This window comes from Vicugna pacos, chromosome 9, assembly GCF_048564905.1.
Source record: "Vicugna pacos chromosome 9, VicPac4, whole genome shotgun sequence".
Lineage (NCBI taxonomy): Eukaryota > Metazoa > Chordata > Mammalia > Artiodactyla > Camelidae > Vicugna > Vicugna pacos.
The window spans coordinates 75389704-75405535 of NC_132995.1; the positions used below are offsets into that span (position 1 = coordinate 75389704).

At 39.5% G+C, this 15832-nt stretch overlaps 1 protein-coding gene across 10 annotated transcripts in view; it reads left to right on the forward strand.

The window, feature by feature from the left end:
- EVI5 (ecotropic viral integration site 5) overlaps window positions 1-15832 on the forward strand; it is a 162185-nt gene that overhangs the window by 68925 nt on the left and 77428 nt on the right. For 8 of the 10 annotated variants that reach the window (XM_072968221.1, XM_072968217.1, XM_072968220.1 and 5 more), the window contains 3 exons: window positions 4841-4894; window positions 6701-6733; window positions 7299-7445. In XM_072968221.1, coding sequence (XP_072824322.1) covers window positions 4841-4894; window positions 6701-6733; window positions 7299-7445 — 234 coding nt within the window. The remainder of the gene's footprint in view (window positions 1-4840; window positions 4895-6700; window positions 6734-7298; window positions 7446-15832) is intronic. The other 2 variants (XM_072968223.1, XM_072968224.1) reach the window with 1 other exon arrangement.

A 15832-nucleotide genomic window follows, 5' to 3' on the forward strand; every position in this document is an offset into this window, starting at 1 on the left:
ATTTACAATGTCTCTGCATGTCCCAGCGCTGTTCTAGGCCCTGGAGATGTGCTTCTGAAACAGACCAGCTCCTGCCCTCATGGTACATACGTTCTAGTATGGACAATAAACAGAAAAGAAAAATGTACAGTATTTTAGGTGGTGATAAATGTTAAACAGGAGGAAAAAAAATATTTTAGGGAAGGGAAAATAGAATGGTAGTGTTTGGATCAAAAATTTAGAGAAGTTGACCAGGTTCCTTTTGAGCAAAGACCTGAGGGAGGTGAGGGAGCTGGATGTGGAAGGAGAGCAGGATCCGGTCAGGAGCGTGCTGCTGGGGAACAGGAAGGAGGCCGCCGCGGGCGGGGCAACGTGAAGGTGAGGGACCAATGGCGGGCAGGAAGTTGCACGTTACAGGGGACGCAGGGAGTCACTGAACAAGGGAAGACTGGCTTTTCCTCTGTGAGCCACTGGTGTTTTCAGTAGAGAAGGACAAGCTCTGACTGAAGTTTTCCGTGGGTCCTCTGGCTGCTGTGTTGAGAGGATCTTGCAGGGCTGAGAACAGAGGCAGGGAAACAAAGTAGAAGGCTGATGAAGAAATGCAGGCAAGGGGTGGTGGTGGCCCCAGCTGAAGTGTTAAGAAGTGACTGGATTCAGAATAGGTTTTTAAAGCTGCAGCTGACTGTGGAGGCGTGAAGGGACAGACATCAGGCACTTGGGCCTGAGCAGCTGGGAAAATACAGTCCTGGGTACCTGCGGTGGGAAGGTCTACAGGAGGGTTTGGTTTTGGGGGAGTAGCAGGAGCCCCAACTTTGGATATATTAAGTATGAGATGCCTGGGAGATGATCAGGCAGCTCCTTGAAATATTCATTGTTGGAGTTAAGAGAAGACAGGCTAGAAATAAAAATTTCACAGTTACTGACACAGTCACACTAGAAGCCGTGAAAGTGGATGGGATTACTGGGGAATGAGTGCAGATAAAACAGAAGTTCAAGAATGAAGCCTGAGAGTAAACCAGCACTAAAAGTTAGGAAGGCCGAGGACCAAGCAGCAGAGCAGGTGGACAGCAGGGAATGTGGTGTCCGGAAACTGAGAGAAGACGGTGTTTCGGAAAAAGAGAAGGATTCGCTGTGTCGAACGAGAGAGGGGCTTCGTGAGATGCGGGGGAAAAATAACGGCTAAGTTTAGCAGCACGGAGGTAAATAGTAAAGAGAAGGGTTGGAAACTGAGACTTGCCTTGGAGAAGGAAGTGTAGGTATCTCTCAGGGAACGTGCTGTAAAGAAGAGAGAAATGGAACAGTAATCTTAGGGAGGCTCGTGGTGTTGAAGGGGTTTTTAGTTTGTGTTTCCTTCCTTTTTTGTTAAGATGGCGTATTCAATAGGAAGCATTCATGATGTGTGATTGGAGGGATGACTGCTGAAATCAGCAGGGTTGTGGGGTTTGGTGTGTTGGTGGAAGATTTAACGTGGTCTGCTATGTGGATAATAAGTTCACAATTAACAAGAAAGACTAACATAGATGGGGGAAAGGTAGGTAAGATGGAGGATGTGCTTGTGGGATGTTGCGACGTTTTCTTCTGATTGTTTCCATTTTTTCACTGAAATCAGAAACAGGATTATCATCTGAGAGTGACAGTGGGGTGGGGGGTTGCTGGTTTGAAGAAGGAGAAGTGTGGAATAGTGATCTGAGAGGGTAGGGGAAGGAACGGACTAAGGAAACACGTTATTATTGCTAGGATGCATTTAGAGTCCACGTGAACTTAGTGATTGTTAATTTAAGTAAACTTCGTGGTTTTATTTTACTTTGGTTATATTTACTGGCCGATGTGCAGACAGTTGTCAGTCTGTTGACCCAAGTAGTGGCTTCCCAGGCAAGTGTGCTAACTCCTAAGGGAGCGGGGGGAGGGGGCATAAAAGCAGGGGAAAGTCTGTAATGACTGAAGATGGAACTTCGTAAAGAGGGGAGAGAGGACACCAGGGTGTGAGGGACGGAAGAGCTGATAGGGTCAGTGGATTATCCCAAAGAGGAGGAGAATTGCCGAGTCTGGGTTACTGCAGAACGAGTAAGCTGGGAGGAACAGAGTGCGTTTGAAACCAAGATTTTCCTATTTTGGGGTATTTAGGTTTTTCTCTTTTCATTATTAAAAAATAATGCTTATATTTAGCATCTTAGTCTGTAAAGTTTTGTGGTGCCTTGTATTTGCATAGTCAGTTGTAAAAAGTGGAATTACTGAATTACAGGATATTAGTGTTTTAAGACACTTAATATGTACTGAGTAAATTTCCTGGAGAGCATTTCCAGGGTGAGTTCTTAGCTGCGTTTCCGCCTCAGCGATCCCTTCCTGGGTCAGATATTTCAGTCTTGCTCTCACTCGTAGCCTTATTTCCCCTTCTCTAATTTGGTAAGTCAGAGGAGTCTCTCTTTTTTTAAGTGTATGTATCTGTTGCCTTCTCTTTGTGGTTATCCCTTTAGTTTGGAGAACTCCCTGTTAATTAGTTCTAAGAAATGTGATTAAAAATAAGGATAAAAGTATTTTATTTAAAAAATTTAATGGGAAAATCAGACAAGTGATAGATTTTAGTCATTAACTTTCCTATATGGCAGCAGTAAACATTTCAAAAATATCTTGGAAAAAAAATTCCATTTGATATAAAAATAAAAGCACATTTAGGAATAACCTAAATGAAAAACAGAGTAGAACCTAACACACACGGAAAAACTTTACAACATAAATAAAGGGGAGAGACAAAAATAGCTCTGTTGTAAAAAGTTAGGAATTTCCCCACAAAATCCAGTCAAATTAATTCCTTTGACATTCCACAACAGCCAGAAACTAAAGAATAATTGTAAAGAATAGGCGGAAGTAATAAAGGAATCTTCACGCCCTAACTTTAAAAATATTATGAGCAACACATTAAGCAAGCGTGTGTGGTGTGCTGGGCAGTGTGCGTTCTCGTTAAATTCTCCCAGTGTTGTCATAGGCTCTATCACTCTGGTCTTCTAGACCAGGAAATGGAGATTCTAAGACGCTGAATGACACGCACAGGTGTTCACTGCAGAGTGAAGATTTGAACCTAAACCTGCCTCACTTCACAACCTAGTCTCCTAACTAAGTTATCTGCTATTAAGGTTTGGGGAGGACAAACAAAGCAATTTGAGATTGGGTGAAATTAGCTCTACCAGATGTTAAAGGGATTACAAAGCTGTAATTACCAAAACTACTGCGAAGGTGACCCTGAAATAAGTCTTTAGTAACTGAGTTCGTCTGTGATAGTTATCAGTTCATCATGAAGTGAGTATCACACAAATGAGGAATTGGTGATTTATTTAAAAAGCTGTACTAAGACATTTGTGTAGGTATTTGGGGGAAAATAAATTCAGGTTTCTATAGCAAAATTTCAGAAGATTTAAAGGGGATGGGGAAGGAAATCCAGGTGAGTTTTTAATTTTAAATTTTATTATTTTAGCATTATTTCTGTTGTGACATTAATTTTATTCACTCAATTGTTTGGTTGAACTTAACTTCCTAAGCCTTTTAGGATAAACAAAATTCTACTTTTTTTCATGAAATACATTGAGAACATTTTGAGAATCACATTTGTTTCTTTGGCTTTCCAGACTTTAACAGCATTTAATAATTGCTTATTTTTGTAGACCAGTATGCTATGCCTAATATGAATAGCCAAGAAATGAGGAACATTTTCTTCTCCTGAACACAATTTTTTAGTCTGAGATCACACATAAAGTAATATCTATTTCAAACCATCTAAATATATTCTAGTGAATAGAGCAAGGAAATTTAATTTGCAAAGTCTCTTTGTAGTGACTCTCAGATGTATTTGCTCCAGTTTGTTGTCCACTTAATAAGATGCAGTAATTCACAGCCGTTTATTTCCTTTGTTCTGAGACTTTATATGTTATGTAAACTACATTTTAGTCTTTACTGTCAAAATAATAGATTGAACTGACAAGAGTTCTCTGAGGAAGACATTTTTAGGAGGAATTTAGAGGAAGGTAGGGCTGGAAGAAGGCTAGATTGCTCTCTGGAGCAAACTGGTACAGAAAGGTAAGAGGGAGTTTGAAATTATAATGATGGCAAAATTATATTGGTGGAATATACAAAAAGGAAATGATTTTTAATGTGGAGTGTTCTGGATTTAATACTTAATAGCACTAATTTTACAGGGTTTTGGGAGTTGGGCATCGAATAGTTAGTTAGGTGGAGTTTTTTGGGGGGTTTTTTGATCTGGTTTTACTTTTTTAACTACAAGAAAATGCTAGCAATTTTCTTAAGCTTTAGACAACTCATGATAATTCACTCGATGGAAACAACTCATTCATTATATTTTCAGAGTGGAACTTTGCAACTTGACATTTACAGCACGTTATAAATGGAGGCTGATCTAGTTCTAAACTGACAATTTGATATTCTCTGAACATGCATTTCTCAGATTTCCTATTTATTTGATAGACATTTGGATGTTATTTGTGTAGATATAGTCTTTGTAGGAGATAAATGAGTGAGAATCTTTTCTATCTAATGGGGCTGTTAAGACATACTAGAAAATGCTGATTACGGGTCCTTATGCTGGGTCCAGGGGGGAAGGGATATTTCTGTGTGTACTCGAGCTTGTATTTAAAATTCAGTCACAGCTGGATTGATAAATGGCATTTCCTTTGCCATGCGCTTTTTACTTTGAGCCTTCAGGAATTTCACAGGTGATAATGCAGCCATTCCGTAGACTGTTTTCCTGTTTATAAAAGGTGGTACATTTTAAGGACTATGATTTAGGTATCATTTTTTCTTCTCAGGAATATTTGCAAACAAACCTTTGTTTTATCTTTTTCTTTTTCTGTAGAGGTTACGCACAGAAAATAGACTTTTAAAACAGCGCATTGAAACATTAGAAAAAGTAAGTAAATTTCTCCCTTTGCAAGCTTCTGTTGGACGCACAGTAACTTTTCTGTTTTAAATAAAGGCTCAAGAAGTGGAGCTCGCATCTCCAGTGGTGGTGCTGACTGCTTGGCTTACTGCATAGCTTACTGCTCAGCTGAGTAACTTGTCAGTGAAAACCAATTATTACTAGTGTTTGAACTTTAGGGTTAAAGCTTTAAACTAAGATTATTAGAGGAACATATTGATGTCATTTATTTCTGTTACATAATCTCTCAAAAGCGGTTCTTTGGGGGCAACCTAATTGAGAATCCATTCGGTATAGTATTTTAAATGACTTTCAATTGTTTCCCTGACTGTGTAGCCAGATGTTAAATGTGGCAGTGATTTCCTTAAGGCCTAGGATTGCTTCAAGTTTAGTCAGAATGACCGATTTCTTACGTAAAAATTCACCATGATGTTTGTTGATTTTCAGCACAGAGGAATTCTGCCTGTACTTTGGTCCTTAGAATTATTTTGATACCACTCGTTACCTCTTCCTTCCTGTTTGATATAAAATAACTGAGCAAATGTGGAAATTTTGCATTGTTTTTCATATTGTGCTTTTGATGTATTGTGTTTTGTAGTCTTATTCCTGATGTCATACGTATTAAGTGATAAAAAATATAGTGAAAGAGTTTTAGTTTAGTGAAAGAAAAACATCTGACTTCACAAATTCTTTTGGTGTTTTTTTTGTTTTTGTTTTTTTTCTTTTTACCGAAGATGAGAATTAGAGTTTTAAAAATAATCCTCATGATTTTGCCAAGTATCTTTAGATATTTAGAAAAAAAATGAATAAAAAGATATGGATCATTTGCATGTTCTTCTTTTGTTTGAAAGTATTGATGGTTTCATATTAGATAGCGTGGCACAAAGACAGGATGTTTATTATATATCTGTTTTTTGCTATATAATAATGGCAGCTACATTATATTAAGGATGTATTTCCTTCATCTTACGAGTTGCTTCGAAGATAATTCTACTTTTTTCATGATTGCAAAAAAGATTGAGGTTGTTTTTAAGTCATTTTAGTTTTATATATTTTTTCCACTACATACTCAGTTTACAGTAAAATACACATCTTCTTCGTGGTCTTTGATCTCTGGAGTGAGACGTTTTCACAGAGAAAGAATGTTTATTTCATGGAACCTTCAGAATGATAAAGGTGCTGTTGGAGCATGTTAAGTTTGGATTTTGCTTCTAGGAAATTAAGCACCTTTTTACTGGCTTCGACGGCCTAGGTGTGTCTCTTAGCACTTAGCGTTGTGTAGATACTTATGTGTCAGTTAAAGTCTGTACCCAGGCTGTTTACTTGCTCAGTTACTGCTGGACTTTTTTACAGTTGAGCTTGTTAATTTCGTTTGTCATGTTTTCCTTGCTTTGCTTCTTTGGGACTTGCTGTTCACAAGCTGCTGTCACACTTGATAAGTGGAGCTGCCTGCTCAGATTCCTTCTCCTTTTCGTACATGTGGTTTGACAATACGGCTGACTGTAATAGTACTTGAAAGTGTGCTGTACAAATAGGATACTGGCTTGTCCGAAATAATGGAAAACCTCTTAGCGTTTTGTCTCTTCTAGAAGCACATGATTTTGTGCAGTTCACCCTTACTTTTTAAGGAATGAAAACACATACAATGAAAAATAGTTTTAAAGTGTAAATGTCTCTTTTAATTACAATGAGAAGTAGGTGGAATTTGGGTATGCCTTGTTTCTTCTTATTCCTAATTTTATCACCTTTATTTTATTTCTTTCTCTTATGTTTCTATCTGAATTTTTCCTTTTGTAGGAAAGTGCTTCCTTGGCAGATAGATTGATACAGGTATAGTTTTGTTTTGTTTTTTTTTAAAGCTTTTTCTCTAACACCTAAGGAAAGTCATAAACCTAAGAAATCTATATTTTAATGCATGCAATGTTACATGCATTTTCCTAGAAAATAATTTTTGGGGGTGGTCTAAATGGGTATAACTTAATTTTTGATAACAGTATGTTATCTTTGTTTATTAAAATAAACATCTTTTGCACGTTTTAAAGCTAACCTTTAAGTATTTATTCCAAAATGGCAATCATTGGATTCTACAAAATTAACTACTATTCATTGAAAATATTAGTCCTGCATGTACAACTCAATAATATTGCATGAATTGAACTTTTACTGACTGAAAGAAGAATTGTTCTTAAAATTGTCAGATGAATTTTTCATGTAGTTTCCCAAGATTTGCTGGAGCAAGAATGAGCTGCTGGCTGATAATTACTTAGCTGTTCTGTTCTCTGAGGTGGTTGGTTTGTTTTTTTAACATGTTGAAGTAAATAACTAAACCTCACAGAGGCAGTCTTTCTTGAATCTATCCTAAACTGCTTTCCACACACACAAATTATGTCCTAAGGGACAAGTGACAAGAGCCCAGGAGGCTGAGGAAAACTACCTCATAAAGCGGGAGCTGGCCAGCATCAGGCAGCAGAGCGATGAGGCCAGTGCTAAACTGGAGCGGGCTGAGGGCACCATCAGGAAGCTCCAGCGCCAGCAGCAGTGGGTAAGGCGCCTGCTCGGGCTTCGCGCAACCTTCTCGCCCCGTCCTCTGAACTTTTTTTTTTTTAAGCACAACTTCAGTGCTCTTGTTTTAAGTAATTGTTTTCTACTTTCATAGAAATCTTAAATTAATCAATTTTACGTTCTGTGATACTTAGAAGTTTTATTGTGGCCGAAGGACTCCTCATTCTAACTTTTTCTTCTGTCTGCACAGTTTTGTTAGGAATCGGTAGTACTTTCTTTCCTTACTTTATGTTTTAAGTCACAGAAAGTAAGTGGTGTTTGTCAGACCTGCTTTTCAGGTTTTAGAAATCTGTTTCATAAAAGGTATTTTCCCTGGGTAATTTTAAAAACTTATGCTATTTTTTGTTAATTGTGCAGATGAAATATTACCCAACATATAGAAAATGTATAACTGTTTTACTTAAAGCTTTGATAATGTGGTGATTGATGCCTTATGAAATACTATAGTCTTCCTACATCAAGATGTTAAATTTTGGGTTAAGTCACATGCTTACACTTTTTCAAGAAGGGAGAAGTTGCTAAAACGAAAAAAATGAACTTTTAAAATATGATGTTAACTAACAGAGTACTGGACAGCTGTTGATTTATAGCTATTCTTAGGTATCACTTGTGACTTACATACTGTCTTCCATTGGCAGATTCACACAAGGGTGATCTTAAGAACGTGAGCATTAAAAAGAAAAGCAAGCTGTTTATCTTTGAAAAGATAACATTTCTTACTCATTTTCTGTTTTCAGGTAGGAGTAGAATTGTAACAGGAGTAGACAGAAGGGCTGAGTTAAACCTAGAACTCAGTATGAGTCTAATACGCAAATAGAATGACTTCAAGTTGGACACGACTTTTATTCAGAAAAATTAAGAGACAGCACCAGCATTTGGGGATGAAAATCAGAAAACTAACAGCAGATTGAAAAATCCATAATGTAAAAAAGTTTTTATGTTAATTGAATGTGGTTCCAAAAAATGAATAGAAAAGTGGTAAAAGAATACATTCATCCCTTGGTATCTTTGGGGGATGGTTCCAGGACCCCCGAGGATGCCAAAATTTGAAGATGCTCCAGTCCCTTATGTAAAATGGTATAATGTTTTCATTTAATCTGTGTACATCCTCCCATATACTTTAAATCACCTCTAGGTTACTTACAATGCCAAATATAATATAAGTGTTATGTAAATAGTTGCCTGTGTATGGCAAATTGGAATTTTGCTTTTAGGAACTTTCTGGAATTTCTTTTCCTGAATATTTTCAGTCCGCGGTTGGTTGAATCTGCAGATGCAGAACCTGTGAATGTAGAGGGCTGGTTTTGCTGAAACGACGGGGACTCACGTATATGTTTTGTCCTGCCTTTCTATGAAATGCCAATAACATCAAAGCATAAGAATAGAAAAAAGCAGTTGTTGGGGGGTCATGTTGAGAATTAAGCTGAACGGAGTTACCAGTGCAATGTGATTTTGTTACAGCATAAGCTACAGTCTTATATAATACATAGAATCATGAATTAGTTTTTTAATGTAGTTTTTCAAATAGTAAGACCTTCTAATAGGTGTGTATCAGAGATACAGAATGTTGGTCTGTAATGAAAAGGCTGCATGGGCGAGCAGAGACAGCCAGGAAAGAACTGAAGCTTTTGAAAATACTTAACAGTGACAGAGAATCTTTGTGCTCTGTTCCAAGGACCAGGTGGACCCGTACTGCAGGGCTAAGATACAGGTAGAAAGCGGTTCTCTGCTTCGACTTTGTTTCCTTTTTTTTTGTCACTGAGCAGATGTTCTCTTAAACTGAAATAAACTGTAAAGCAGACACAAAAAGCAGTAATGCACAAAATAGGTCAAAGTAACAGTGCCTTGGTTACATTTCCAGCTTCAGAGTAAAATGTGTATCCCTAGGCACTACAATAACTTGCGAGATGAGCACAGGAATATTATGTTTTTAAAGTGTTTTAGAAAATAAGAGGAACCGAAGGCAGCTGCCGTTAAGTGATAATGTTTAGGTGTCTGAAAAGAGGCCAGTACCTTGATGCTTCATTAAAATTCCTGGATATCTGTCTGGTTTGTGAACAATTAGACAAATAACTTTAACTCACTAAAAGCTAATTTACTATGTGTAAGTCATAACAAACTAACTTTGTTTCTATAATAAGCAAAAACTGCCGTAAGGGCAGTTTTACAAGTTATTTGGTGGCCTCTCATGATACCTTTCTTGTCGAGGAGGAGAAATAGAGACGAAAGTAGTACGCTTACGTGGTTTCGTAGGTGATGGATGATATCAAGAGGGCTGGTCATGTTGAAGTAAAGAGATGTCAGAGGTCTTTGGCTCCTAAGCCTGTGCTTCAAGTGTATCATTTTTTTTTAATGTTCATATACAAGGTGTGTTTAAGAATTTTATATATGAAATATTTCGGAGATGTTGCTAATATGTTGGTGTGAATCAAGATTTCAAAATACTTAAACAACCCATTCAGAATAAGAAACTAAAGTAATTATTTCACAGAAATAAATCTATAATCTCACCTTTACGTTTAAAATTTAAAGACATGTCTTAGTGATGTTTAATGTAACAAAACCTAGAAATTGACAGCAATAATAATATGACCTTCTTCCCCCCCAAAAAAACCATTCCTAAGTACAGTTTCTAGAAGTACAGTCAGTTCGGCTCTAAGTAGCTTGCAGAAAATCTGTAGTGTTGTGTCTCGTTTACCAAAACTCACATGGTAAATGTAGCCATTTTCAAGTATTTGAGAGGTGATCTTACGGAAAAGTGATTAACCTCTTTTGATACTGCTTCAGAGAGCAGGATGTGTTTGAGAGCCAAAGGTACAAAATCTCACTCACTGGATTTTGACAAATGGAACAGTTTCTTTTCAAAGTAATGAGCCTCCTGGTGCTAGAAAGTGACATCTGTTGCTAAATGTTTTGGTTATAGTTTTCCAATATAAACTCAGGGAGTCTGTGAAACTCTTAAGGGTTCCAGGTCTGTGTTCCAGCAGGAGATCCTGAGTTACCAGTATAGTCCTCTTCCGCCGCCAGCAGTGCCATTCCACAGGATATAAAGAGCTTTGGATTTCATGTCAGGAACTGAATTCGAATCCCGTTTTGCTAACTTTGTGACTCTGGGTGCTTAAGAACTGGGTTTCTTTTTTCTCTGAGGCGATCACATAAGGCTGGACCATCTCACGTCTCTCTCGGCTTCTTACGTGAACTTTACTGAGGCATAATTTACATGCAGTGCAAGTCATCAGATTAAAATACCGGGTTTGATGTGTTCTGACATTTCTTGTATAACCATCACCATCACAATCAAATTGCAGAGTATTTCCATCACCGCCACATTTCCCTCATGTCCCTTTGCAGTTCACCTCTGCACTCCCAGCAACCTTTCTGGTTCCTATAACTATAGTTTTGCCTTTTCTAGAATTTCACATAAATGGAATTGTAAGGTATGAGGCTTTTTTTGTCTGGATTCTTTGATTTAGCATATTCACTCACTCTTTGTTTCTTGTTAGCAGTTTTTTTATTGTGGCAGAGCAGACACAATGTAACGGTGTGCCAGCGCAGCTCAGTGGCACTGAGTATGTTTATGATGTGCAACAGTAGCCACTGTGTTTCTAGAACTTTCTCATCATCCCAAACAGAAGTTTTGTACTCGTTAAAAAGAACCCCACCTCCTTCCCCTTCCCCCACTTCTCCCCTGGTAGCCGCTGTTCTGCTTCGTGTCTGAGTTTTCAGCTGGGTGACTCACGTAGGCAGAGGCATACAGCGTTTGTCCTCTTGTGTCTGGCGTGTCTCACTCAGCATCATGCTTTCAAGGCTCATCCTTGTTGCAGCACCGCATTAATGGCAGGAGCCCCTTAGTTTTTGTTGTGGTGAATAGCAGTCCACTGTTGTGCGTGTTGTGTGTCCATGTACACGTACATTGCTTATCCGTCCGTCTGTCTGGAGTTGTTTCGGTTGTCCTCATAACATGAGGCTGTCATGAACATAATGCTGCTGTGGTCGCTACAAATGTCTGTTTGAGTCCCTGCTTCATTGTTGTTGATTTAAAAATGTTATTCCAATTTTGCCTCAACAAATTGTTTAAAGCAAGAGCACAGAAGTGAAAGTAGAAGGCTGAAGGAAGCGATGTGTTTAGTGTGAGTGGTTGTGTGGAGGGTGAAGATGAGGGAGAACATACAGCGCCCCAGTGCTGGAGCCCACGGCTGGGGGGGCCAGAAGCTCGTGAGCTGTGCGGAGAGCCTGCGAGGCCTGCAGGCCCTCGGGGCTGGCTGGGCACGGCTTAGTCCGAGTTGTGGGTGCGTGGAGGCCAAAGGGAGAATGCAGTGTGGGGTAAAGCAGCACGGGTCACGGCTGTCAGAGGAATGGCAGGGGCCACACACACACACACACACACACACACACACACACACACAGGATTTAAGACGTAATAAAGACAAGAATTTTCGTTATCAGGGTGTTAGTGGACTACTGAGAGAGCAGCGGGCCCGTGTTGGGTATGGGGCCGTTCCCCACAGCTGTGCTCTACATGGTTTGGGAAGATGTGACGTGTGGATGGGCCAGCTGTATTAAATGTGTACTAAATGTGCCAGAGTAGAGCAAATTTTTTTCTTTTAATGTCCTTCTACCTCGGAATAAGGCTCTTCTCGGAGCCTCAGTGAGTCTGAGGGGGTCATATTTAGGAGCAGGCTGTTACATGGATGTTGGCAATGCGGAGGATGCCAGTGAGGCTAGTGAGGGTGGCTCTTCCCCGCTGCAAGTTTTCAGGAGTGAAAGATCAAGGTGGTCTGCAATATACTAAATTACAATTAGAAAAAAATGTAAAACAGTAAATAAGACACACCACGCAGACACCAAGCAAAAGAAAGCTGGAGTGACTGTATTAACAGACAAAGCAGACTTCAGAATAAGGAACAGTTCCTGGGATGAAGAGTGACATTTCGTGTTGGTAACGGGGTCAGTTCACCAAGAAGACGTGGCAGCCTTCTTCAGGATTGTGTGTATTTAGGAATATGTGTCTCCTAACGTGTGCATGCACCTAACAAAGGGGCATGAAGCCGGACTGGCAGGACTGAAAGGTGCAGTGGACACATGCACAGTTACAGCTGGCTCGTCTGTGTCCCTGTCTCGGCAACCGGTGAAGCAAGCAGGTAGAACATCACCAGGGATGCAGAAGGCTGGTCAGCTCGGCCTGGCTGGCATTTACGGAACACTGTACCTAATGGCAGAATTCATACTGCTTTTAAGTGTACGTGAAACATTTGCAAAGACAACATATTCTGGGCCATAAAATAAATTTTAAGAAATTTAAAGTAATTGAAATCATATGAAACATCTTCTTTGATTCAACCTTCAGTTAGAAATTAACATTACATATCTGAAAAAATCCCCAAAGTGTTTGGAAAGTAAACAACACATTTCTACCCTTGTGTCAAAGAGAAAATCTCTAGGGAAATTAGAATGTATGTTCAAGTAAGTGAAAACGAAGACACAACATCACCAGGATCTGTGGGGCCCACCTGAAGCGGGACACTGGGAAGCGCACAGCACTGCCCGCTTACGTTAGGAAAGGAGGTGCATCTCAAACCAGCAGCCCACACTCCTACTTTAAGATGCCTGACACACAAGGAAATTCAACCTGAAGCAAGTAGAAGGAACGAGTAACAAGAAGTAGAAATCAGGGAAATGTAAAATAGTACGAAACAAAAATAGAGAAAACCCGTGAAACCAAGTACCGATGCTTTGAAATCATCAGCAATGTTGGTAAAAAGTTAGTATCACTAATTATCAGAGAAATGCAAACCTGTGGTGAGGTAGCGCCTCACGCCAGTTGGAATGGCCGTCGTTCAGAAGTGCACAAACGCTTGGGGAGGGTGTAGCTCAAGGGTGGAGTGCGTGCCTGGCAGGCACAAGGTTCCTGGGTTTAATCCCGGTACCTCTGTTAAATAAACAAGCAAGCAAGCAAGCAAGCAAACCTAAGTACCCTCCTCAAACGAAATTTTTTAAAAAATCCAAACGATAAATGGGGGAGAGGTGTGGAGAAAAGGACCTTCCTGCACTGTTCGGGGGAATGTAGTTTGGTGCAGCCATTATGGGAAACAGTATGGAGATTCCTTAAAAACTAAAAATACCGTATGATCCAGCAGTCCCACTCCTGGGCATATTTCTAGAGGAAGCTCTAATTTGAAAAGATACATGCACCCCAATGTTCATAGCAGCACTGTTTACAATAGCCAACACATGGAAGCAACTTAAATGTCCGTTGACAGATGACTGGATAAAGAAGTTATGGTAAATACATACAATGGAATTCTACTGTGCCATAAAAAAATAAAATAATGCCATTTGCAGCAACATGGATGGACCTGGAGATCGTCATTGTTAAGTGAAGTAAGCCAGAAAGAGAAAAATACCACATGATAATCATTTATACCTGGAATCTTAAAAAAAAATGACACAAATGAAATTATTTATAAAACAGAAACAGACTCACAGACATAGAAAGCAAACTTACATGATTACCTGGGAGAGAGGGGGAGGGAAGGAATAAATTGGGAGTTCAAGATTTGCAGATACTAACTACTACATGTAAAATAGATAAACAATTTTCTACTGTACAGCACAGGGAACTATGTTTAATATCTTGTAGTAACCTGTAAATGAAAAAGAATATGAAAGGAGTATATGTTACATGTATGACTGAAACATTACGCTGTACACCAGAAATCGACACAACATTGAAAACTGACTGTACTTCAGTTAAGGGGAAAAAAACAAAACAAAACTCCATCCAGACTGACTCAGGAGAGAATAAACAGCCAGGGTCAGGGATGATGCTGACTTTCTACAGATGTCACCAGGTTGTCCCTTACCCTCGATTTGCTTCCTTCCTCGTGGTGTCATGCTTCCTGTAAACTAGGTTCAGTGAAACATCTTTAATGTTTAGATAGTAGGTGATGTTGTGAACTTTATCCTGCTTTAAATCAGGAATCGTGTAACGTGAATCCCCACTGCCGTGCTGCCAGGTTTGAGTCCTGCAGGCTCCTTTGTGAAGGTGTGATTTCCTCTCTGCAACTAGTAGGTGGTCCACTGGGAAGTACTTTTGTACCAAGTAAATATCTTGTCCTCTGCCTTTTACTTAATGGTTTCAGCATCCGCTGAATGGGTTTCCAAAATGGTGATTTTCATATTTTCCATGCTGTTAGCTAATGTTCCTCTTAAAAGAGACTTTTCTCTTTTTTCCCCCTTTAATCTCTCTTACTAAGCATACTTTTTTATCAACCCAGATTCATAGGTTTTTGTTTGTTTTAATGTTTCATACCATTTTTAATTGTTTTAGTGCTCTTGGTACAATGTTATAGATGAAACTTTTGAGCATCGGTTTTTAAAAGGTTAATTTTATTTCTAATGCTTTTTGTGTATTGAGATTCTTTAAAAAGCAATTCTGCAGTACAGAGTTACTGAGTAATGGTCTTCAACAGGTCCCTGATTCCATTTTATGCCAGCCCTTGACAGTTTGAGCCTGATATTGTTGGTGTTCAAAAGTGATTTATTATTTTATTGAAGTATAGTTGATTTACACTTAGTTTCAGGTGTACAACACAGTGACTAAACGTTTCTATAGATTTTACTCTATTTAAAGTTATTACAAATAATGGCTGCATTTCCCTGTGCCACACGATATATTGTGTTATTACTGAATTTAGTATACTATATAAGGTTTGATGCTTACTTATATTTAATAATTTTAAATTAAAATAGTATATAATAACCTAAGCAGAGGATAAGCCCGAGCACAGAAATTAAATCACGCCTGTGGGTGTCCGTCGTGCGTGTCCCACGCCAGTGTTTCCGGAAAGCCCCGGAAGCGGAAACGACCCCCGGACGTTCCGTGCGGTTGCTTGTCTGAGCTGCTCCTCTTGCGTGTGGCGAGGCGCAGGCGTGCTTACGTTGGGCGAGTCTCCCTGAGCACACAGACTGTTTTGGAGCCTTTCTTGACCTGCTTGAAAGCTTTCTGCCCTACGCGTGACCGCTCGCCGTGCAGGTACCCTGGCGGCCGCGTTTGTCCAGCAGGCGTTGGCCGGGGTCCGCACAGGCGGAGCGCTACGGCCGTGACGCCTGCTGAGGGCCGAGCTGCCTGCCCTTTGCAGCTCCTGGGACCTTGTACCGGGAAGTGCTTAACGCGAGGCTGCAGGAGACTTCTTCTTCTCTTCTTTTCTTTTCCTGTAATTCTAGAAGAAAATATGAAAGGATTATGTGCTGCTTATAAGAACCAAGGATAGGATATGAGGAATAAAAACTAAGATTAGTAAACATATGAATAAACATTAATAAACTAAAAACTACCTGTTAGTGCAAGCTGTGCAATCTTCTAGG